This window comes from Hoplias malabaricus, chromosome 16, assembly GCF_029633855.1.
Source record: "Hoplias malabaricus isolate fHopMal1 chromosome 16, fHopMal1.hap1, whole genome shotgun sequence".
In the NCBI taxonomy this organism is placed as follows: domain Eukaryota; kingdom Metazoa; phylum Chordata; class Actinopteri; order Characiformes; family Erythrinidae; genus Hoplias; species Hoplias malabaricus.
This window is the reverse complement of record NC_089815.1, coordinates 20,050,376-20,076,114: the sequence shown is the minus strand read 5'-3', so window position 1 is coordinate 20,076,114 and position 25,739 is coordinate 20,050,376. Positions and strand designations below refer to the sequence as shown.

At 37.2% G+C, this 25,739-nt stretch overlaps 2 protein-coding genes across 3 annotated transcripts in view; both read right to left on the bottom strand.

Annotated features, from left to right (window-relative positions):
• Window positions 1–1,949: 1,949 nt before the first annotated feature.
• cdc34a (cell division cycle 34 homolog (S. cerevisiae) a) lies at window positions 1,950–12,160 on the bottom strand. Its single transcript, XM_066648130.1, has 5 exons — window positions 11,651–12,160; window positions 4,799–4,885; window positions 4,568–4,665; window positions 4,248–4,382; window positions 1,950–3,979 (listed from the first exon to the last, which is right to left on the bottom strand). Exons 1-5 carry the CDS (start codon window positions 11,834–11,836, stop codon window positions 3,760–3,762), a joined length of 726 nt encoding a protein of 241 aa, XP_066504227.1. The 5' UTR covers window positions 11,837–12,160; the 3' UTR covers window positions 1,950–3,759.
• Window positions 12,161–13,070: 910 nt separating this feature from the next.
• Window positions 13,071–25,739, bottom strand: part of ap3d1 (adaptor related protein complex 3 subunit delta 1) — a 28,229-nt gene continuing 15,560 nt past the window's right edge. The window contains exons 20-33 of one of the 2 annotated variants that reach the window (XM_066647232.1): window positions 25,003–25,199; window positions 24,811–24,884; window positions 23,347–23,503; window positions 22,665–22,805; window positions 21,319–21,372; window positions 20,523–20,630; window positions 20,064–20,231; window positions 19,823–19,870; window positions 17,963–18,152; window positions 17,465–17,553; window positions 17,266–17,351; window positions 17,040–17,161; window positions 16,582–16,661; window positions 13,071–15,741 (exon numbers count right to left, since the gene is read on the bottom strand). In XM_066647232.1, the coding sequence (XP_066503329.1) occupies window positions 15,646–15,741; window positions 16,582–16,661; window positions 17,040–17,161; window positions 17,266–17,351; window positions 17,465–17,553; window positions 17,963–18,152; window positions 19,823–19,870; window positions 20,064–20,231; window positions 20,523–20,630; window positions 21,319–21,372; window positions 22,665–22,805; window positions 23,347–23,503; window positions 24,811–24,884; window positions 25,003–25,199 (1,610 nt within the window). In that variant the 3' untranslated portion in view covers window positions 13,071–15,645. The remainder of the gene's footprint in view (window positions 15,742–16,581; window positions 16,662–17,039; window positions 17,162–17,265; window positions 17,352–17,464; window positions 17,554–17,962; window positions 18,153–19,822; window positions 19,871–20,063; window positions 20,232–20,522; window positions 20,631–21,318; window positions 21,373–22,664; window positions 22,806–23,346; window positions 23,504–24,810; window positions 24,885–25,002; window positions 25,200–25,739) is intronic. The other variant, XM_066647233.1, reaches the window with a different exon arrangement.

Genomic DNA, 25,739 nt, shown 5'->3' with positions numbered 1-25,739 from the left:
AATAGATTGAGACTGTCATTGGATAAGACAAAGTAAATACCACCCTCTAGTGGCAGAGGGCCCAGGTCTGGCCCATCAAATTACAACAGGGATTCCCAAACCAGGAGTTAGGACCTCATATTTTATCTCTTATGTACAGATTAAGGCCATTGAGGAAATTGCCTCTTTAAACTTATGTTGTCTTAATTTAGTTTACACAACAGAAATATTCCTTTAACTTAATATTAATGATCTTACAAATACATTGAGTCCTACAATCTAAAATACAATCTTTTATATTTTAAACTGATTATTAGCAACCGTTACTATTAGCAAAAGCTAAAAATACTAACCTCTGATTTTTTTTTTCCACTCTACACTGGGATATTTCTTCAGGGTAATGCTCAAGTTAAAATGAAATGAAAGATTAAATTACAAATATTTGAAATGTTTTTGTATGTTTTATACCTGATTATTCTGTCTTCGTGAAACAAATAAATTATTAAAATTAATTAAATTAGTTTTTCCAGATGAAGTAAAGGAAATAAATGATATCATACAATGTAGAGGGCAAAATGATTGAAACACCCTGTAATTTACATTTCTAAAACAAATGCTGGCTCACATCTCTATATGCAAATTAGTCTAAAGTTAAAAGGAAATGCTTTCAGACCTTAAAAAGCTGTTGGACTTGGCAACCTGAACCAAAACATGCCCATAACAAGAGAGCTGTCAATTAAAACTCCCTGGAAAGCATGATAAAAGTCCTTCAAGACCGAAATCCTACATTAAGTGTGGCAGAAGAAGTTGATGGTTACAAGTCTGCTGTGTGAACAATTTGGTGCAAGTACAAAATGGGAGGGTAATGAAAGGAAAGCATCAGGAAAGAAAGCTCAAATAATTTTGTCTTGAATAGAGAAAATGCACAACAAAACAAGTGTTCATGGAGTCAGTGTTTGTTAGAGATTTAAGTTAATAATGAAAAGGGAATTACAGATATAAAAGCCAAACAAGCACCAGCACTAACATTTAAACACAAGAAACAAGAGCCATTACATGGCTCAATCCTGCAAAGCTGATTTGTCAACTGCTATTCCAGAAAACTGAAACCAGATATATATGTAGAATATTGTTTTTCATTAGGGACGCCCAAACCTGAATGACTCAAGTCTGATGAGAAGAAACAAAAATACTATGATTATTTTTAAATCGTTGTTGTCTGAATAATTTTCCCCTCAAATGTTTATTGAACCTATTTAATCTGGAAAAAATGCTGCCATTAATTAAAACAAATGTACTTTATTTTGGTGGGCTTCCTGGACAGCTACTGAACACTAATAGCTGTGTGTTATATCTGTGATTTGTTAATTTGCTATTAAAAAAAAAAAAGATGAACATTCTCCAATTGTGGGAATTCTATCATTTTTGCCATAGTTGCCCAAGAAGAGCCAAAAAATGTGAACCCACAAATGAGATCAAATCCAGTAATGAATCATAGACGCTCAAGTACCGCTATAGCATTCACCACATCTGAAATGTAAAGCAGCTGCAATAAAGTTTTTATTCAGATTTTAAATAGATTTACAAATAAGAAAAAAGAAAATAAAAACAAAAACAAACAAAGAGAACCATAAATGAAAACCATAATGCAAATTATGCATATGAACAAAGTCACCCTTGGATTAAAAAAAGGTCAAATTTCAGGAGAGCGAATGCACAATATTTTGGTCTAGCCATTAAACTGTTGAGATTGTGAGTATGTAGGCAACTGAACAGACTTGGTGACAGGCTTTATACGCTGCTACAGAAGTAATCAGCAAATGACTGATCAGCTGCAAATTACCAATAGAACTACAATTTGAAAAAAATCTAGAGAGAAAATTTTTACATAATTTTCTTTGGAAAACAGCATTATAATGTTGTGATTTGTAAACAGTACTGAGGTCTGACATCTGGTCTTTGTCTGTTCCTGAGGGGTTTAGCCTTCCTTTATCAGACTCCAGCTGCAATTTTTTGGGGGGTGGGGGGAGGTGGGGTCATTTCACAATCCATTATACCAGGTCAACATAGCACTACTGTCTTCACCAAGATCAAAAGTTTAAAATGAACGTTGCCCACCAAATACAGCCCTAAAATGTGTTCATCATTGCTCTTATACACAGGTGTTGAAACAGAAAAGGTTTTAAAAATAATCATATTAAGTGACAAAACAAGTATGATCCCAATATATGACATCACAAATAAACCAGCCATGAGGACTTTAAAATAAGGGGATGATTTAATGTCATAAAAACCTGAACAAAAGGACTGTTTCTTAAATAATTTTAGTGAACTGCTTGTGAACCAAGCAACCATGTTGAGTATCTTATTCTACACACAGCTCACCCCTTAGCTTAACTGTGGGATTTAGAGTGTGTTCAATTGTATAAACTCATTCACGTGCACTCCTGTTCAACAGTCAAATTTCACCATTGATTTATTTAATTCCCTGTAAAAACAGTCATTAAAAACAATCTACTTGTTTTTCAGGTAATACCTCTGAGAGGATTAGATATAATTCACTTGAATATAGAGGGGAAATTTGGAGGAAAACAAATGGGGAAAAAAAATTAGACCAGAATGATTTCCAGATGAAAGATGGTGTTTGTCCTCACACTGGAGTGGTCATTCTTGAGCCCAGGTCTCATCATTATATCATTGGGATTACTTAGAAAGTGGGAAGCAGAAAGTTCTGTTTTGTAAGTACCCAGAGAAGGATGTAAACTGTAAGAAAAAGGTTGACACAATAAAATAAATATTGACAAAATTGATTTTCTATTTAGCTGCAGAAAATTCTGTATAGTTTTTTCCTGCTTTTTCTCTTGACTCCAAAAATTGAAAACATTTTTCTTATTCGCCTTCTGACCGAAATGGAGATTCAAAATTTCTGTTCAGTGCTGTACACCTACACACACATCAAAATACCAAGATGAAATTTCCTGGCAGGTAGGAATATTTATTAACGTCATTAGAATGAGGAAAAAGCCCTGAGACAGTGGCACTATTTATTGGTTACCTGTCTGTTTAAGCACCACTGAGACTGTCCATGAATCCTCAGTCTTGAATTCACCCACCCCCCCACCACCACCACATAAACAAACACACATACACACTGAAGGCCAAGAATTCTACAAAGGTGTGACAAAGTCTGAATGCCACTGAAAGTACATGTTTTGATTCATACTCCATAGAGAACACATTTTAAAATTATGTTTATATACATATTGTAATGCAAAATAAAAGTATACTTGTACAAAAATGAACTTTTGCACAGGACATTTTGCAATTAAAATATGCACCCATGTGTTGAAATTAGAGAATGCATCAAAACACGTACCTTCAGTTGCAATGAATACCAGGGGTATTTAAAATTTTGCATACAACTTTATCTAGGCCTGTAGTGCCACCCAAAGAGGAAAAAAAGAGAGGGAAAAAATATAGTAGGGTATGGACTGAAAGACAAAAGGATGATTCTAAACAGCATAAGAACAAGAATGGCTCAGCAGTGATTTTGCACAAATCACCCACTCTTACCCTGCTCTCTCCATCAAAACATTTGAACAAAAACAAACAAACAACTAGTCCTCACTGGTGACTGTTAAATCATTGATCATATGCAAAAAGCCACGTGAGAGAAATTTAAAGTAAAACATTAGGGGAAAAATTCAAAACAAACCAACTCTTTAAAAGCAAGGAAGAGGGAATGAAGAGTCCAGATCAGTTCAAGTGATGGTGGTGATGTCATGAATCCTCAGTGCCAGAGTCAACTTCATCATAGCAACAGTCCTCGTCCTCCTCTGTGTCCTCATCCATTTCCTCATCATCGTAATAGTCATCATAGAAGAGTGTGGAGCCCTCATCAGGTGGTGCAGCTCGGGTTCGGACGCAGTATTCAGCCAGCGTGGTGGGAACTTTAACCCCATCACGTTCAGCATCTGCTTTAGTGGCTAAAACCTGTTTCCTAGAGAGATAGATATAGTTCGCTGTGAGCAGGAGGGATAAATTACTATGTGTAAATGTATTATATAAGGGCTACTCTGCATAGGTAATCACTTCAAGATTATGAAATTAAAATATCCAGAGTGTGATGACAAGTTGGAATAGGAATTCCATGCAAACAGATCAAATAAATAAACAAATCACCGGGATGAATACTGCGGCAAACAGTGCTTCCAAAGCACTGCATTACCCACTAAACATAAGTGGGTAGATAAGTGTTCCTGTCTAACCTGATGATGTCAGCATACTCCCGGTCTCTGCCTTTGCTGTCCCTCCACTTGCGGTACATGACTGATGCATCGACGTTGGCTGGGGAGAACGTGTTGGGCTCATTCAGCAGAGAAATAACACTCAGCAATATGGTCCTGTCAGAGAGCAGCCAGCAGTTATTCATTACATCACTGCACACCATTCAATCTCCATCACATAATGGTTGATAGAGCACAAAACCATCAGCGCTTACGAAATGCAAGTAAGTAGAAATCACAGAGCCTTTTCAGGGGTCCTTGCCACGGCAGCAAGCATAAGACAAACACATGTATATGCTCACCTGACATTTTGGGTGGGGTTCCATCTCTCAGAAGGCAACTCTCCACTCTGGGGGTCATCTACCGGAGGATGCAATATGGAAATACACACGTCTCCATTCTGAAAACACCAATAGGGTCGCCATTAGACAAACAATAACCCCTGTATCATCCATTCTAGCAAATGAATGTGTTAAAAATAAAACATAAAAATGTGTTTTGTGTTATTTTCTGAACTCAGTAAACATACTTACTTCATATATGTTTGGGTGCCACATTTTGGTGAGAAATCTGAAGGACGGAGGTGAGTAAGGGTAATCAACGGGAAATTTGATACGAGCCTGTTAACAGTAAGGAAACAACACCCACAACAAAAGCATGAGTCAATGAGAAGTCTGCAATAGAAAAGTTCTGACTGTATTAACATCACCATAGTCAAACTGCTGCTGAAGTAACTCTTAACCTAAGACTAATATCAGCTGACTGGTGGCAAAACTGCAAATGGTTTAATGGTTAACAATTTTCTTTACTATACAAACCATGTCATATTCATGCAAGTGTACGCAAAAGGTGTCTATACACACATAAACACACACTTAATTCAGCTGCTCATGCTTTCAATACAGCTCAAGCACGCACAAACCCACCACAGCGCACCCACCACACTACACATCTACGGGTTTAATGTCGTCAGCACTTGTTGGTGGGCCAACTGTGTGAGAGGAGAACAGGATGACATTGGCACACACACAAACACACAAGTAATCAGCTATTTGACTCCTGACAGCTGAAAAGTAGAGTGCAACATTTAGTCAAAGCAATCACACAGACACCAAAGCAAGGATCTATGCAACTGAAGTAATAATTCCAGGAAAATTTCCTTAAGATTTCCCTACAATCACACACTGCAATCAACAGGAATACATGCAAACTAACAATCATAGACAAAACTCAAATAAAGTCAAATGCCAAAATTCATCCAGTACAGTTACTTAAAGGTGACGCTGAACTTGTTACAGCAATATGGGTCTTATAATAGACCACACATATTCCATGGCACACAGGAAAGCAAAATGATCAATGGCTGACAGTCCAAGATAAAAAAAAATTAACACAAGAGTCAGCTGGAGTAACAAGATACAGAAACTAAGCAGCCACTTCTGCACCAAAAAAAAGTTGTTTCACAAAAAATTGATCCTGTCCTAACCTCCTTTGCAGTTTGTGACTTTGCCCTCAAGTACACACTTGTGTGACATATTTATGGGTTTAGTAAACGTTACTTAGTGGATGTGTGTTGTAAAATTGTATGACAGGTAGTGGTGGATGTTCTCACAATGTTCTGAATACTTTATGAATTTAACATAGGACCAAAATAAAATAATAATAATTAATTATTGAAACAAGCCTTCGGGGATTTTATTCACTCAACCAGTTAATCATTTTATTTCTCATGGAAATGTCCAAGACCTGGGGAGACCCCCAAATGGAGGTCTGCAGCAAACAGTTGTTTCTGTAATTGATCAATCAATATTTGATCACCTACTCTTACGTTTTTGACATTCTTCCTCATTATTCAATTTTGTTTTTAACTAAAAATCATTTTGACTTTTTTTTTTTTTTTTTCATAAAAGATGTCAACAGAAAGTAAGTGATTACACAATATGAAAAGCACTGCAGCTGCCTTCTGGGATTCAAAATCTGTTTCTTTCACACACAAAGGTCTTTTTATCCTCATGTTAACCACTGCTTTATCGGCTTAAGAAAAGTTTATGATTACTTCAGTTAAGAAAGTAGTATAATTAACTTTATCCTCTTTATTAGAGACTATACAAAGATTAAACTAAAGTATGGGTTTTTCTTCTCTCAAAGAGCAGTCGCCTTCATATGGTGCAATAAAAGAGCCGTCGACAACACCCTCTATTTAGCATTCTCCACATTCTGCAGTAAGTTTCAGAACATTTCTGTGGATATCAGACCATAATTGGCTAACGGACACTGGCATCAACATTATAAATGATTTTCTGTGATGTACAGGTTTGTTGGGTAAAACTGGCCTGAAATAAAAGTTCAGGGAGATCCAGCACAACTCTTTAAATTCCTCAGACTTTCCTCTGTCTTTACATTATGAGAAAATCTGGAAATAAAATAAGCATGAAATACAGAGGAAGACAGATCATAGAGCATGCAAGAGAAATCAAATGAAACATTGAGAGAAATACAGACAAATGCAAGATAGCGAGAAAAGGACAAAAGGAGATAAGAGGATGCAAGTGAATGAATAAAACAATGAAAGAGAGCGAGCAAAGCAGGTCATTCTGGTCTCCTAGAATAAACTGTACCCCCTCATCTTCTGCTCAGACCACCTCTGTCTTAGTTCTGTCATTTCTGTGTGAATGAAGAAAGACGACACATTAGAAGAATGACCTCAAGATCACATTCACTGCAAAGACTTTGCAAATTTGAAGGACTAAAGGAAGAGACTAAAATAGATCTGATAGAAATGGAAAGGTATGCTTGAGTTCTTTTGACAGAGAGCAGTCATCAATATTAAAGGGAGGTCCTCTTCATTCAGGAGAATATTAGCCTAGTGTTTAGCCTAATTGCAGCATCCTGTGTGCTTCACCAGGATCATCAGACTTGTTGGAGAAGAAAAAAAAGATTTCACCTCAGGGCATATTATTGCATGGATCTGCTACAGCTTGGGTGTGCAACATTTACAAATGTGGGTCACTGAGGGAATAAAAAGACCTGTTTCCTTTGACATAAAAAGTACCTCCATTCAGTTTTCACCATAACATAAGAGAGTGGGGTCAAGATACAGTGACGCAGTATGACGTACTACTAGCAACATTTATGGTTCTACAAGATATAATTTCTTGCCTGTACTTTTGTCCAATCACAGATCTGATTGGATGCGAAAGGAGGGCACAAAGTTTTTCGCTAAATATTTTTTAAAAAAGTAACAATAACTGTTTTAATCAATAACAACCTACAACACAAATAGAAAATGTTACAACATAGTGTAGCTTTCATTGTACTAAACAAAATTGCAAATAACACAATTAAATGTCTCTTTATTTAACACAAATATCCATAGCATAGAAATTATATAAAATATTTTTAAAGTAGTAATTTCATACTTATATTTGTTTAATGTAGGAGGCTTAGTAAATGCATGTTATAATTAAGCTCGCTGTGTAAAGGTTTACTTTGACATGAAACGGCCACAAAGTATAATACCACATAAAATTTATAGCCTACCAAAACCACATAGCATGGAAAAACTTGTCTAATTCCTGTTGCACCATCACTACTTCCAAACTGTCTCTGAAAGCAAACCTCTGCACATGAACTTTGCATAAGGAGCTTCATGAAATGGAGTCTCATGGCCAGGCAACTGCACACAAGCCATCAGCATCATTATATGCAATAGAAAGTGTCAGCTGGAGTAAATCACAAAGCCACTGGACTCTGAATCAGTTGGAATGTGTTCTCGGATGTGATGATAGTAATGAAGAAGGGAGAATCATCTCGGGCTGTTTTCAGAGTTTAGACTAGGCCTGCAGGCCTCACCATATAAAAAGGTATTTTTTATGCTTCCAACTTCCTGGCAATATTTTGGGGAGGGGCCTTTTCTGTTCCAACATGAGTGCACGTTCTGCACTAAGTAAAGTTCATAAAAGACTTCGTTTTAGGAGTTTGGTGTGGAGGAATGGCAAGCCCCAACCTTTTTTTCCCCCCTAAGGTGACTGTTCCTAATTGACTAAAAGTGTGAAGGGACCTTCATTTAACTTGTAGTCCATTAAAAGAAAATATCAGATTTAAAGACAGCAGGAATGAAAAATTAGAAGCAGACATATTCACCAGCAGAAGCACACATCAAAGCAGTATAAGCCATAGTAACTATGCAGAAAATGTGAGCAGCAAAGATATGAATCATATTTCAAATTTAGACAAATATAACAAACATCTCAGAATAAAAAAAGTATGCTGTGAATTGTGATTTAAAAGCTGATACAGGAAAAAATACTAATAATGTGATAATATGATTTCATTCACTGGCTGTCTCTGACATGAAGTCAGGATGGAGCTTTTGTCTAAACCAAACTATTGAACTAAAGCACAAAACCAGAACATGAGGGAATGAGGTAGAGCTGTATTCTCCACTGTCTTGTGATGGGCATAGGATTAATTATACAAAGCAAAATGATAGATAAACCCAAATGAGCTGTACATTTTCACAAATTAAAAGATAAAATTCTGTTCACCTCTGTTCTAAACTACATATTTATTAAGTTATTTCCATTAAAAGAAAAAAAAAAAAGTGAATGCCTTGAAAGTGGCTTCTTGACCTCTTTAGTACATGCAGATTTATAAACGTGCAATTTGTCCGTACACACCCTTCAACCTCTCATTTGCAGCTCAAAACCCCAGTACTGATCTGATTGGTTCCTTAGGTTTATGACATAAACCCTGGCAGTTAAAATTCGCTCAAATGAGACCATCTTTGAAGCACTGCAGTGAAAACGCTCACCATTGCTCAGGCTACTTATTTCCTTTGATAATAAAAATTCTAGCATATAAAAAACCTCCATGAAGACATATTAACAAGATTAAAAACCTGCTTATCACTGAAAATGTTTTTGGAGAGGTTCTTTACAATGCTTCATTTCAAACAAACTATTCTGAAAGATTTTCTAAATAAGCAGTAACCAAATATCAATGCAATTCCTTTTTAAACAATTAAAATAAAATAAGGCATTAGCGGGCTTTACTTATGAACGTTGAAAAGAAATGTTGGCACAGCAAGAAGATACAAACCAGTGCAGTCACCTTTTATACTTATACAGCTAATTAAATTAGGCCTGCAGAGATTGAGTGAAAGTATTTGTTCTGTTTAAAAGAGTACTATCTCCAGATATTTGTAGCTACTGTCACTTGTTTTTTATTCGTTTTAGTCAAAGTCACAAAAGCAGAGGTTAAATCACATTAACTCAGGCTGGTAAGAGACAATTTGCTTCTCAAAGTAATTCCCAGAGCTGAGTGTGGACTCACAGAGCCTCTCCCGTTCCCACCCTCTGCTCTCATTTCTCTGTGACACTCCATCAGCCCCAGAGGAGGAAACATGACTCGATGAAACCAGCTATCTGAAGCTCGGCTCACATCACCTGCCAGGGGACTGAGTGCATGCGCACTCCAGCAGGTGCCCACTGCCCATCAGATGGCTGACACATGCATCAACACAAAGAACTATACATTATCATGACTGGAACACACTCAGTTATATGGATAGGTGAATAAAATTCATTTAAATGCAATCTGTCTGAGATTACATATTTTATGTATGAAGACATGTTTTGTTGCTCTGAGGGAAATTAAGGAAAGTCAGTAACGAAATTAAAGTTAGCCTTGAAAGGTATATGCTAGTAATTAAGTAAACGTGTTAAAGTACAGAATAAGTAGCTTCCATAACACATGTCATTAACGCAAGTGTCCAGAAAATGTCAGGCCTACATGTTATGCATTGCGCAACACCTTCCACTAGATTAAAACTCAGAGGATGTCCAGGTCTCTTTCCTCCTGATGGTTATGAAACTAGATTACCCGGATGACCACTGACTGAACTACTAGCACAAGCACAACAGAGCATGTTCAGTTTGGCCATTGCCTGCTTCACGTTTAAAGGTTTTATATATTTATGTATTTTGAAATATAAAGGAACCAATAATATAAGAACTCATCACAGTTTTACAAAGCCATGAGGCATAAGAGGTAGCTAATAATACACTTCAGGTCTAAAGCCCCACAAACAGAGAACAAAAGTGGCTCTTTTCCCTCTGCTGTTTGCCAGCACATGCGGGAACCTGAAAGAGGCCTTTTTGCTATGAATGCTAATGGGGGAATACTGTCAAATGGAACATTCAATCTACAGAAAGGTATACACATGACAAGAAGAACTGCACATAAAACACCATCCTAGTGTTTTCAGCTTCATTATGTAATTATGGCTGAAACAAGGCTAAATAGTAAAAGCATCTCTTCTGTTTGAGGAGTTGTAACTCATTTAAAGAGTAAATTTGCTTCTAACAGTTATTAGCATCACAAAATGAGTCACAGCACTGCCATTCTACGCATTTTGACACCCCTTCAAGTGTTTCAGTAAGAGCCGTAACCAGAGAGAGTTCACCGCTAACTCCATAAGCCATAGTTTTACAAAAGAAATGACACTGCAAAAGTAATTATTGATATGAAATGTAATAATAATAATAATAATAATAATAAAAATGTTTCAGAATGTTTCTCAAAACAGTAGCATTATGGTAAAATACCAACTATTATCACTAATATCAACAGTGGAAAAATGTATTTAATGCAAAAACTCATATAGGTTCCTTTGTCCAGGTGGGTGTTATTCTGGACCCGAGTTTCAGAAACTGGTGGCCTATGCTATGAAATACAAAACATTTAAGAGCAGTGCTGTGACATACATACACACACATTGTATGTATTATCAGTGAATGCTTTAAATGAGATTGTCTTGACGTTAGACACAGGGACAGTTCTTTATTGATCACAATCACGTTTGCAGCACTGGTTTCCTCTGTTCGAAAGAAGACAGGAAACAACAGACACCTTCATTATGTTGTTTCATGTTGCCCTCCCTAAGGTTGTGGGTACCAGGCCTGTGCACTAGGACATGGCCCTATTATTTTCTGTCTTTGGCAAGAACACCTGCAGAACAAGATGTAAAACAGATCCAGAGAACAATGACGGAAAAGGGAAACCAGTAAGTGAGTAAGTAAAAAGCAGAAGATGAAAACGAAACAGCAGATCATGGCAAACATATTTTCATCAAGTTAGTGAAACTGAGCATTTATAATCTTATGCTAAGGAAAGCCATGTGGGGACCTGTCATTTCAGCAGGGCTTTGTTCCTGTGATGATAAGCACCTGAAAGCAACAATAGGGATAAAACAAAGAGTTTTTCCTTTCATCAGTCAAGAAGACAAACGGCAACTCTTTCATTGCAATCCGATAACGCAGCTGCTGCAGTCAAATTGGTGGATTAAAAGGGTAGTGGGTGTTGTCACCCAAAAGTAAACTCACCTTAAAATAACCACCCTCGTAATGTGTGTTTGGAGGTCCAAAAATCGCCACTTCCCAGTTGTACAAGTCGGACTCGTCCACCAAAGTTATTCTGAACCCTTCGACAGGCTCGTCCTGAAGACTTTTCAGCTCCAGCATTAACGCCTTTTGTGAGCTCGCAACATGATGTTGTCCATGTTGGGCCATATTCCGGACAGAAAACCGCTCAGTCTTAGTAGTCTTTGCTTAGAGGCGGGCTATTGCTTAAACTTTTGGAGAAAATGTTGGCTAGCAACGTTAGCTCACTGTTTACTTCACTTGTTTTCCACAAAACTTCGGTTCCTAAACTGACTGTTACTGTGCGTCCCTTAATGCGCAAGTCTTTCCGCAAATGTCCACAACAAACCCGAACTCGGGCCAAACAGCTACAGGAAAAAAAAAATCAGCTCCGTCCCGAGGCTAGCAGCCGCTAGCAGCGCCTCTTCAGGATTTTGAAACGATGTCAAACTCGACAGATTCGATTCCTTTGAATCAAACAGTATCGATACGCTGCTTGGAGAGCCGAAGTCGTGATATCACTCAGTAGTCAGACCCATACCCATATTAGGAATTCCGATCCCAACCTGGTTTATGCATGGGCAATGTCTTGGATACCATTGTTTACTTTAAGAGTGTGAAAACGTTAGCATCAGGGTACAGTAGCAAACTCATGTTCATTTAATTTTCCAATACTATACACTTAGAATTAAAATGAACATGAGGTTTACTATTGTTACTTGATTATATACATAATTTACAAATTATTTGAAAAGTCCCCACCACTTTCATAAAGTGTACTCTGAAAGAATTATATATAACAGCTTGCTGCAGATACCTGTCCAAAGTCTTATAAAATCCAGTGTATGCATATTACATATAGGAAGGAGCAATGTAATGTTCCAAATGCAGGTGTGTGGCAGTATGGACAGTTTTCTTCTAAAGGTCACAGAATTGCTTTATTAATAGGGTTGTTAAAGAGCCCAAAGCATAAACGATAAATGGCACATATTTATGACCTCCCTTAGCAAATGAATTCAAAAAAGTACTCCATTCAGCCTTTTGAGGCCTGTTTTTCTAAGCTAACACACTACTGGGAAAACATCAAAAAATGTGGCCCCATACGATCTACTGCATTTGCTGGACTTAGGTGGGCGACATATACTGGATAAATATGGAAAACCTAGTATCTCTCTCATTTAATTTAACTCATTGTGGCCCTGTCACTGACCCTGGAGGGTAACCAATACATCTAAAATTCAGCAGGTCCAACATTCAAAAAAGGACAAACTTACTGGCCACACACCTGGGCTGCCTATATGGACACCACATGGGTCTTTTGGGACATTATTCAAGTTTGCAATAAAAGAATGGACAAAAATAAAAAATTATTCAGAAGTGGGGAATTTATTGGTACACCATCTTCACACACACACCTAACTACAGCAGCCTATACTTCTCATAATTCTCTTGGGTGAACCTCTTAAAGGGAAATTAGATGGCAAATTATTGGTCATTCTCTTCAGTAATTTATTCTTGAAACATTATATTACATCATACAGTCAGAAAATACATAGTGAAGGAGCCAGACAGTACCTTCAAATGAAGAGCATTGATAGTACATTGAATGATACAAGCATAATCCAGCAAGACCTGCACTACAGTTTGCCAGGGGAAAAACCTTTGGGAGATGGTGGGCTGCTTCATGTGAGCTGTTCTGCAGTAAACAGCTTATTTCACAAATCCATTTGGACACCCCAATCTCAGAGTCTTCAACACCAGTGAAACCTGCCCTTCTAATGATATAATTTAATGCAAAAATTAAAAACATTCCAAGACTTTTTCAGTTGCATGTACTCTTAACAGATAAAAATACATTATACCATCAAAAGTGTAGCATGAAGAAGCCAACTTTTACTTAATATACTGTATATATTTATATATATATATATATAAAAGAAAACTAGAAAATACAACAATAAAGGAATGGTATGGAACTTCTGTATGCATGTGTCTTTGTATTAGACAAAGTAACAAAAAAATAAAATAAAAATAAAAAAAGATACATTCCTACCCATGCAAGATATAAATCAAGTCTGCACAGAAAATATCTTCAGTATTGTTAATAGATACAGGTGGTTCTCCCAGTATCCTGTAGTTTACCCTGTGTTCATATAGATGACCTGATGCCTAGACTCAGAAATCCACCTAAACTTGCATTCAGATGGCAAATGATATGGACATTAGGCGGACATGCCTTAAAAATCAGCAAATCTGCACAATGCATTATAAGGGTCATCTGTATGAACGACCAGCATGGTCAATATTTGCCACGGCATGAGAAACCTCTTCAACCACATACACTAGTCGCTTGATTTATTGACTAATGCCGCTTAAACATTTCAGTGAAATACCTTATTTTCTTATGAAAGGACTACTACTTCAGTTGGATGTTACAACTGAGTGCTACAGCGTGCTGGACCAGGCAAACAAAAACAGAATTTACATTAGAGCAGGTTCCTCAATTAGTCAGCACAATACAGTAGTTTGAAAACATAAAGGCATTTGAGGGTAAAATAAAATAAGAAAAAATATGTAATTCACCACAATTGCCAAATGAACAAGGCAGAAGAAGAGACCAACACAGGCATGAGCCAGTCAGAGTCAAGCCTATGTCTACACAACAGGAAGTTTAGGAGGAGTGACACCAATGGAGATGGAATGGAGGGCACATTTCAGAAGGATATTAAGCTTCTCATGAAGAGTAGTCAAGTCAGGGAGAGAGAGAGAGAGAGAGAGAGAGAGAGAGAGAGAACCACTTAAGACAATACTGACTGAATAAAATGTATTAAACTGATACTTTTGGGTTTGTCACTGATTTGTCAGAACTAAAAATCCTTCATAACTTAATGTGGAGCCTTTAAAAAGACATGTTTATCTGGGTTCCTGGTAAGTTACACTACCAGCTGAGACGAGAGGAAAAATGACCTTGATGACCTTGACAGAATAGTATTGTATCCATTTGTACACTTTTCATTATATCAAACCTCCTCAAAGTCTTTTAGTGTGCCGTAAACGTGTAAAGCTGTATGCTTTACATCAATAATGAAAAAGACTAACAGACACGGTAAAGTAACAGTGTTGTGCCTGCCTTAATTATGTCAGTGTGAGGACATTCTGTTGTATGTTTCAGGGGTAACAAGTCCCAGATATTCAGAACATGGTCCCAGAACTCACCCGTTTTCTCCAAGTCCAAAAGTGCACCAGGTTACATATTAGGAACCATATGGCAGGGCTCGTGCAGTACAGCTACTTTGGAGACACAGTCAAAAAATTTAGACCTGCTGGAGGCTGGGAAAAGGGGTGGGCAGGGTTTCGGGTATGAATCTGAGACATCGGGTGTAGAAAGCTCTCCACAAAGGGTTGAAAGACAGAGAGTGACAGAGAGAGCGAGAGAGACATACACACGCAAACACACATTAGGAGCGGACAATAAGCTTATGTTTAATGCAGAGGGGAGAAAGGCGCAAAGGAATTCTGAAATGAAAGAAAGCAACCAACAAAACGCAAAACAATGCAAAAAAATATCACCCAACATCATTGAGATCAAGAATAAATCCAGTTACTTAATCGTCAAACTATTAAGACAATGGAAAAGTGGAAGGGGGCTTGGGAGGTTTGTTGGACTGAACGTTGAACTGACACTGACGCAGGTGGAGAAACTTGAATAAAATCAAAAGGAATGTGCATTTGCAGTGGAGCAGTAGAGTGTGGATCCACACAACAGAAACACAGCAGCTGTGTATGATCTCAAGAAAGAGGAATAATAGAACGAGACTAGTAGAACGAGAGATCCAATAAATACGAGGAGGAGGGTGGTGAAGAAGAAGGGAAGCCAGCCTCAGTGTTTGTGATATGATTCTGAGTGTTGGAGGGGTTGGGGGAAGGAGGCAAGGGCACCATTGGTCTCTTAGACACAATCAGCACTGTGAGAAGGTTTGCTTTATCTCATCCAGCACGTTCCCCAACAGCGAGGGCTCGTCACATTTAGCATCAATGGAGACAGTCTGATCAGCCTGGGAGAGAAACAGAAGACAGCAGAGAAGATATGAAACCAGAGAAAGTAAAGTGAGATTTATCACAATGCAAAGAGAAGAGAGACACAGCAATATTCTATTCCTTCTAGACAAACCACATGTGATTAAACAAAAATGCTTAATAAAAGCTATTTTACATCAAAAGTTTAGCCATAGGAATGCTATGGTTAATGGAATACTATTGTGCATAAAAACTTCAGGTGCATACATTTTGGTATATTGATAATTTGTTTAACATAAAAAATGAAAATATAAATACAGAGTTAAACTGCTTAATATAATGGGACTATTATTGGGGAAACAGAATTTCATATTTAGTTTATAGGATCATTCTTTTAATAGTTCTTTACAGTTACAAATGATAAATGAGAGATGTTTTCTGTGATGATCGGTGACAGCAATTGTAATACATTAAGTCACATTACGCTTTATTATGTGATTCTATATAGTGAAAAAGCTTCACGTGAAAATTACATTACCTTTAACTGAGTGTTAATTTCTTCCTGCAGTAGAAAGTGATCATTTATAGTGGTAGATACTGGTGAATCATTTTTCTGCGATTCAGTCATTGTTTTGCTGCATTAAGCCTCTTTAACCTATTTCATATTAAGCATTTCAGAAAGTACCTTTAAACTGAATATGGACAATGTGCTGCATTTTTTTTAAAGCAGTGTAAATATAACTCATGTATGGGACTTCCACGATCTGTAAAATTCTAGCTATTTTACAATCAGGTTTGTACATACGTAACTTTGATGAATAAGGGACACTGACTTTAACTAAATATTTGTGACAAAGTACAGGAAATGTAGGACTCACAGTTTTAACCAGCAAACAGACATGGTGACCCTGGATTGATCTGCTGTACATGGAGGCACAGGAGTCGATCCTCTCCACAACTGTAAAAAGTTAAGGTGAAAAACAGTTACAAATGAGAGGAACAGAACTTAATATTTCTTTCCATGAGCTGGCTTTTTAAAAAGGAATTGATCAAAAGTATTCTATTATCTGCCAATTGCAATTATTTTCTATTGTTATGTTTTTCCAATCAGAACAGTATGTGAAAGCATTTATTATTTTGTTTTTTTATATAGAGTGCAGCAGTATTTAACATTTGTTGGATAGCTAATCAGCCAATTCGGCCACTTTAAGTTTGTAATTTTACAGAGGCTTACAATGAACAAAGGCACGTTATTGTTTAATAGAATCCAACAATAAAGATTAATCTAATTTTATGAACTGAAATGTTTTTTTTTTCCTTTTTATAATTAACATACCAGAGAAATGGTGATGGAAGCAGATCCTAGCCAAAAGGTGGTGGAAGGGCATGTTAACTCCTTCTAGTCTCAGCGAGCTGCTTTTCAGGTCCCCAGACTCCAGCAGCTTGGCATAAGCATCACTGTTAAAGGAATTACATTGACACATTACCATTAAACACCTATAAATTAGTAAAAATCAACATTCATGATATTTCTAGATTCCAATCAAGTCCTTGTTCCTGACCTGTAGCAGGGTGTTGTTATTAGGTATGATGTGCAGGTAAAGTGCAGTTTGAAGTCCAGTTTTTCATGAGTGGAGGAATCTTCCGACTGCAGAATGGAAACAAAGTTTCTAAATATCATGTGGAGACACTAATGCCTTTTAACTGTTTTCTAAGCTTTTTTTGTTTGTATTTTCATCCGCTATGAAAAGACAATCTCACCTTGACTATAAAAGTGAGGGTTCCCTTCAGTTTTTGAGGCATGACAATGCTCTGCACTGAGAAAACGAAACGGGCCTCATTTGAAACCCCTGCGAAACAAGATAAAGAATTAACAATCAAAGGTTTAAAACTACAGAACCATAAAACCAATGCCAACATTTTAAATACTGAGGCATGATAACAATGTTAATATATTCATAATCATTCTAATTATGCGGTATTTTGTTTATATTGTAACATTTCTTCTAATGTAACAAGTATATTAACATATGGTTAAGCAATATGATGTCAGTTCATTCATGTCATATTGCTTAACCATATGTAAATATTTGCACACTAGACTAAAATCCACTAATCTGGATTTGGCGAGACCTAGAAGGATTCTGATATTTCATTTTTCACAATCTCCCAATCCTTTCTGACACACAATCATAAGATGTATATAACAATAAGAGCACATGGGGCAACAGGAAGCAGATTTAATATTAATGTTGGCACCTGGCGGAAGCTGGAAGGGCACAACAAGCCCATCATGGGGCCCTGCTCCTTCTGGTCGTTGTAGTTTGGAGTTGAGTGAGTCCAGCACATTGAACTCCATGGACTTGAGGAAGCTGTTGCATTTGTTCTCAAATATCACTGACACCACCACTTGGCTGCCATCCTGCAAGTTACCCTGAATATCGTACACCTGGCAAGAAAAAGGGATTTTTGTTTACAATGTTTTATAAGTCGTCACATTTTACAGCATGCAGATTCTCAGATTTAAAGGCCTGGTTACTAAAACACCTTAAGTTTTTAAACTTTATGGGAAGATTTTCCCTTACCTTTTAATCTTTTAAAAGAATATGGAAAAAGTTAAATAAAAAAAATGCTGTCAGGGGCTGTAATACTGCAGGAAACTTGTGGTTGGACTGTGTGTGTAATATCTGAGGTAGTCTTCAAGCTCTCTGGCGATTTCATAAATTGAAAGACGGTCAAGTCTGTCTCTTCAGGAAAGTTCTCCGACTCATCTATTCATATTTGGCACTGTATTGCAGAACATGGGTTCCCCTGTATGAGTCTTGGTTCCTTCCAATGTTTCTTCCTCGTGCGCTGAGGGAGTTTTCCCTTGTTGCCCTTGGCTTGTTCATAGGAGGCGTGGACCTAAATTTCTGTAAAGCTGTAGCTGCTGTGAAACAACTTTCTGTTGTAAAAAGCACTATATAATTTGATTGATGCTTAATTTTGCCTCTATGGAGTCATGGACAGGGTACACAGGAGTGTGTTAACCAGATTTAGGATCCAATATTGAATTATTTATTGGGACCAATATTTATTTGTCTTTTTTTTTTGTGTGTGTGTGTGTGTGTGTGTGTGTGTGTGTGTGTGTGTGTGTGTGTAGGGGTTTGGCAGGATTTATTTTTTGTACCGTTTGTTTGAGTTTTTGCTGACTGTAAAATGAGCATTTGTTAAATAAATTATCAGCTTCAAAATAGCTCTAAAATCTCACACACATTTTCAGTTTTCTGAGAGTTATAGGGAGATTTTACATCCCTTAAATAATTCTAAGGGAGATGACAGTTAAGAACCTTTATGCAACACTTAACAGTTATAACTGAATACTCAATGGAACCTTTAAGGGTTTATGATTATATCCTTAAATACTTAGATATTACTTAAGGCTTTTATTCTGCAAGACACTTAACCTTAAGGAGGTTTTAATAGCCACTTTAAGGGACTTTTTTTCACTTAAGGTATTTTATGCAACCAGGCACTGGAATGCAGAGACACCAAGAAAAGGAAAGTGTAAAGGAACATGCTTAAGTCAAATGAAATATAGTAACTATGAGTATCCAAAGAACTCATGAAGATGTTTAAGTCAGAATATGATGTGCATTTCATCCTAAATTGCTCTACTGTGAATTCTTTTGTAGCTCACTGTAAGCATTTTTAACATAAAATGCACTAGTCTTTAAGCATAAAAAGACCAACTGTAACCAACTCTAGTCTGAAGAATTCCACTGCAAACGAGAGAGAGAAAAGCTATTCAAACATCTGTATTTTGTGTGATTACCGGATTGGCATCCTCCTTCATCTTTAACATACATACATTAAGGAAACAGGTAACAATATTAATACACCTGAATGCCTTGGAAGAATAGGTCAGTTAGTATTGCAATGAGGTTGACTACATGAGTTGTACTGTCAGTAATTTGTAACACTAACTGTAATGTGAATAATAAATACAAGACAGTTCAGTTAACAGGACCTCTTTTAGATAACACTAACATTACTAAATGACTATAATTATTACTAAGGACAATCATTTTTTTCAGAATTTGTAAAAACTAATTAAACGCAACTTCTTACTACACTCACCATCTTGATGTATGAGTTTTCAGCCAGCAGGCAGTAGTTTGACATTGGCTGTAAAGAGAAATAGGTAAATGCACAGTGTACACAGAACTAATGACACCATTCTTTCAAAGAAATGAAACATGCCTTCAATTTTATCTGATATGTAGGTTGCTATGAAATACATGTATAGTCTGCTCTGTTAATTTTAATGTCTCTGTACTCCTCAAGTGTTCTCTTCTGTTACATCTGGAAAGATTCTTACCGGCAGAGGCTCCTCCTCCTCCTCCTCCATGGTTCCGTTCTGTACAGAATCTTCGCCTGCTCCATCACTGTGATGGTGGTGATGGTGATGTCGCTTCTTTTTCTTCTCCTTCTTCTCATCTTTCTCCTTCTCTTTCTTCTGCTTCTTCTTTTTGTGTTTTGAAGATTTCTGAACAAAGACGAGACTAGGTATGCACCATTTTTCAAACTATGTTTTAATTAGCAAATACTACATTTATTGTTATTATATGTACTACATGCAAGTCTTGTCTCATTATAATTTCAACATTTATGAATGGATCCATTGTTTGCTATCACTATAGACATTGGAGAGAGTATCTTAAGAAAAAGTAATCTTCAAACTGTTTATTGAAACATAATCACAAATATAACAACATCAATCAATGTCTCCCAGAGCACCAAAATTTACACATGGAACCTTTGATTTGCCTATACCCACCACTTCTTCAGGTTCTGCATCTTTGGGCTCATCTACATCAGAATCGGCAGCTGTTGCTAAACTAGTTTCAGGTGCTGAGGCCGGGGCTGGGGCTGGGGCTTCTACTTCCTGAAAAAGAAACCACCCACGGTAGCATGAAAGACCATACTAAAATGTAAATATGGATCCAACACAGGTACAAAACATGCACCACAAATGCCACAAACAAAAACAAGTCTGTTCTTGCAGCAATGTTCCTGTCTAGCCGACTGATTTGACCATGTGGTGGAAGATGGCACTTAGAAGAAAGTAAAGCGTAGAACATCGACCTGAAGTGAAAAAGACTTGTGAAAAAAGAGGCAAATTCCTACAAGTGCACAGTACTTTGTATCAATTTGTTTAAGATGAAGGCAATAATCAATAAAACAGTAATAAAAGTGATTCAAAAGATGTTATTCAGATGACCTCTCTCTCTAATTAGGAGCATAAGCACTTGCCAGAGAGATTGACTATGTGTGAAAGACAGGATCAAGATGAACTGTCAGCAAGATTCCTTTGTTTGTGACTGAAAAAACACTGCACACAACAAGACAACACATATGGGCATCCAAGCTGGTCAGACACAATGACAAACTAACAATTTGAAAGTCAGCATACAAAGAAAACATGGTGAGTCCTGTAAAGAGCTTGATGGTACGTGACAAAGTGAGACGTTGGCACATGGGAGAAAGGAGGGAAAAGGAGTGGAAAGATTTGGTTAGAAGAAAACAGAATAGACACCGCATTGTGAGAGGAAGGATTGAGAGAGGAACCGGACCTTGGCGGGTGGGGCAACAGGAGCACTAGAGAGCCAGAAATCCAGATCGGAGGCCTGGAACAGAGAGGGCAAGTTGGGGGAAGATGAGTCTAAGCAAATAGCTTCATGAAGGATGTTTTAACTAACACCCATGGAATTCACACTGCAGCATTCAACATCTTACAAGAAACCTCTTGTTGAAACCCATGTCAATTTAAATCAGACAATTTTATTTTTATCAATCTGACAAATATTTCCTATCACTTTTAATTAGATAAAGCTTGGCCTGATATTGGTCTAACAATTAGTTATTTTGATATTTACTGCCAGTTATAACAGTTTTGTTTTATAGGCCTTAAATGATGGTGCCACAGTGCGTTGCCATATAAGGGTGTTTTTATTCAATTACCATGCATAGAAATAAGAATAATAATAAAAAAATAACACTTTAGTACTGCAATGCAACTAACCAAGAGCCACCAAGCATTATTAGAAATATACAAGAGCATCACAACAAAAACTGAGTAGAAATGAAACAGGACAAAATTAGATAAAGCTATAGAAATTTTGTATACTTTACTTTCTCTATTTAAAAATTGAGAGCAAATATGTAGTAAAGTTAGGGATGTAGGATGTTTGAAAACTAACATGAATAGAATATAATAAATTTGGAATTTAAAATATTATTACTCATACAGCATATAACAAGACTGTCACATTACAATCTTAGAAGACAACACTAGTGTTCAGTGTTTATTCATTTTCAGAAAATTTGAATGCTAATCTTTTGATTTATTGAAGATATCCATTCATTTAAAACTTATATCATACATGGAAAAGAAAAAACTGCCCCTAAACCTAATTCAATCAAACCCTATCTTGATGTGAGCCTTTTGCCCCAGCCACTCCAAAACCATACTTTTTCCCCCTTTGAATGCTAAAGAATGCTAAATATCAAATAGCAGTGCACACACTTAAAAACATACTAAAAATGTCATTAAAACCCACTACTGAAGGTTTACAAGGCCATGAAACCATGGCTTTGTAAACCTTCAGTAGTGGGTTTTAATGACATTTTTAGTATGTTTTTAAGTGTGTGCGCTGCTATTTGAGATTTAGCATTCTTCACATTGGCAGACCGGTTTGTTTTTTAAGCAATGTTTAGATTTAGCAGGTCTGACAGTAATCCTGCCTGGATGCTGCTAGTGAAAATGAACCCAAAAGCAAAGGAGCAAAAAGTTGTAGAAGTCTTCAAGCGCTGAAAAATCTAAACTATGCATTGCTGTCGTTCCTGAAATTGAACCTTTCAACACCACCCCCTGCTCTGTTTACGTTACTCTATCACAAAACCCTAAATAAAATCACACCTCAGCAGATGTAGAGGTGGGTGGGGCTGCCACCTCATTGGTGTCTTCTGATTGGACTGGTTCTTCGGCCAGTGGCTCTGGTGTCTCCTCTTCTAGATCGTGCTTGTATTTCTTCTTTTTTTTCTTTTCCTCTTTGCTCTTCTGCAGGAACAGTTACAACAAAGCACATCATAAACAGAATTTGAATAATAAGAAAAATACAACAAGTGAATTATGTAAGCTTCGACCACAAACAGATCTAAACACCAATACCAATCTTCAAGACGTTTAACAAGTTTAATACAATAGTGTCTACAGGGCTGGGCAATAATTAAATATCAATGTATATCTCAATGTAAAATATTTCAATAACAAATATATTATTTTTTATACACACACACACACACGTAGCATCTGTCGACAGACAGACATTACATGGCATTGCCATAAATAAACAGCACTCAATTTTAAAGTAAGTTAAAATATATTAATATTGACAAAGTCTAGAAATTTTTGTTTGCTGGTGATCATGTTATTTTCAGTCCTTTGCAGTTTTTCTGTGGCTTTTTTTTTTGTTCATATCGATATTGGAACTATACTATATTGACCGAAAAGTAAGAAATATATTGTGATATATTGGCCATATCGTCCCCACACTTTGTATAGTGTACTTTTTCCCCGACAGTAAAATCAGCTGGCCTACCTTCCTGTCTTTGTCTTTCTTTTTCTCTTTCTTTTCCTTACTGCTCCTCTTCCGGGGCTCCTGTTGGACGCTCTCAACATCTCCATCTTCCCCAGGGCTCTTCAATGCCTCAGAACGGTGGGTCCTCACTGGAAGCTTCTCACTGTCTGCCAGAGGCCTGAAGGAACACACAGATATGGCTTTCAATGTTACACAATAGTTAAGAGCCCATAATGTGCTGGGCTAGACTTTCTGAACTGTTGCACTAGGGATAGACCTCTCAGATTGCAGTATTCAGATCATGCCAAAACACAAAAATGTCAGCTTTGACGATAAACTGAGGCATTAAAGTCTACTAAAGTCAAAGTTATTAAATGCTGGAGTGATCTTAAATGGGTCCAAAGCTCTTTGGAAGGGTCAGTTACAAAGCAATCATTCAGCATGAATTGTGCAGAGATAAATGTGTGTGCCAGTTTAGCCCATATGCAAAATCATGTCATGAAACTAATGTCACATTCTTATAGGAGGATTCATCTAATATTTAATGCAAAACGGTTTCCAAGCATGGGTAATTAAACATCCGGAATGAGTGCTTTTCTATTGGCAACACAGACACATTTCTCAGGTACATTTCTTGGTTCAAGTACAAAAGCCATCACCTAGACATCTACAGACATAGTGCTGTGTAAAAATAAAACACCACCCTTCTTTTATTAAATATAGTTATTATAAAATATGCTTATTATATTATAATAAATTAAAATAATGTGTACAGAAGCTTCAACAAATAAATCTTTGTTTATGATCTATAGTTTGTCTTTGTAATAGCTATGTATGTGCAGTAGAAAATGTGTATAATTTATGCTTACATTTTCTTTAATGCAAAATACATATATTTATTTATTTTCTTGCAGGTGAAAAAAGATTCAATTTCAGTTAATTGCCATTTTGACTGGAGAAAAAAAAAAATGAAGGATGGTATTTCCTTGAATTTTCCACAGTACTGCAGTTAAAGACAGTAAAAGTACAAAGGTTTGGTATTGGACTGGACATCTCACTGGCTCATACAATGTATTACTCACCTGCAGTTAGTGCCAGAAAGCAGACTAGCAGAAAGATGTGAGTTTGTGTGTGCACGAGACAGAAAGAAAAATCAGATCAAAGAGCGTTGAAGGTTAGGCTGGCTGAAGACCATTTTCAGCGGTGCCCCAAATTCCAAGAGTGAGACATTGTATTTAAAGTTCAGAGAGAGTTTTTCGAAGACATTAAAACTAAAGGTAAAACTAAACTTCCACTTGGAATATATAGTCATTTCCCCCAATAAATAAATACTAAGCAAGAAGCATATCATCCTGGTCATAACAGGAACAAAGGGGAACAAAAGTGTTGTGGTAAAATTATGAATAAAATAAGAATAAATTCAGTTTAGTACGTTTGATATGACAATGATAACATACAGTGGTGACTATAATGAGGCTGACATACTTGTCAAGGTCTATATCCAGGGCTTTGTGTGGATCATTGGGGTCTTTGTCGTCATCGTCACTTGGTAAGGCATTCTGTGAAAAGATACAGTTCTTCAGTACAAGCATCAAGATACAGGACAATTCCTCTTATATTGAAGGTCATATCACCTTAGAAACACATAGCGAACAGTGTGCTAGTTACTGGCCTTACCTCCGGCATTTCCTCTGTGACTATATCCACTTGGTGAGCAGGTGTTATATCTTCCTCACTCTCAGGGCCCGAGTCACCCTTCTTGCCTTTCCCATGCTTTTCTCTCTTCTTTTTTTTCTCTTTTTTCTTCTTCTCAGCCTTTTCCTTCTGCCGACGCTCCTCCTCCAGTTTCAGGTACTGGTCAGACATGGGCATTCCTGTGAAAAACATGTGACAGTAGGAAAAGAAAAAAGGAAACAATGACTGGACTGACCAAGGGCAGCACAGTGGTGCAGCAGGTAGTGTCACAGTCACACAGCTCCAGGGGCCTGGAGGTTGTGGGTTCGATTCCCACTCCGGGTGACTGTATGAGGAGTTGGTGTGTTCTCCCCGTGTCCGCATGGGTTTCCTCCGGGTGCTCCGGTTTAATCCCACAGTCCAAAAACACACGTTGGTAGGTGGATTGGTGACTCAAAAGTGTCCGTAGGTATGTGTGTGTGAGTGAATGTGTTGCCCTGTGAAGGACTGGCGCCCCCTCCAGGGTGCATTCCTGCCTTGCGCCCAATAATTCCAGGTAGGCTCTGGACCCACCGCGACCCTGAACTGCACAAGCGGTTACAGATAATGAATGAATGAATGAATGTTCAGACTTTGTATCATTCACAGAGTATAATAGCAGGATGTATGTGTGTACACGAACACGCATTCACGAAAAATCCCAGTAAATAGAATGTGGCAACTTCAGTATTAACATCCAG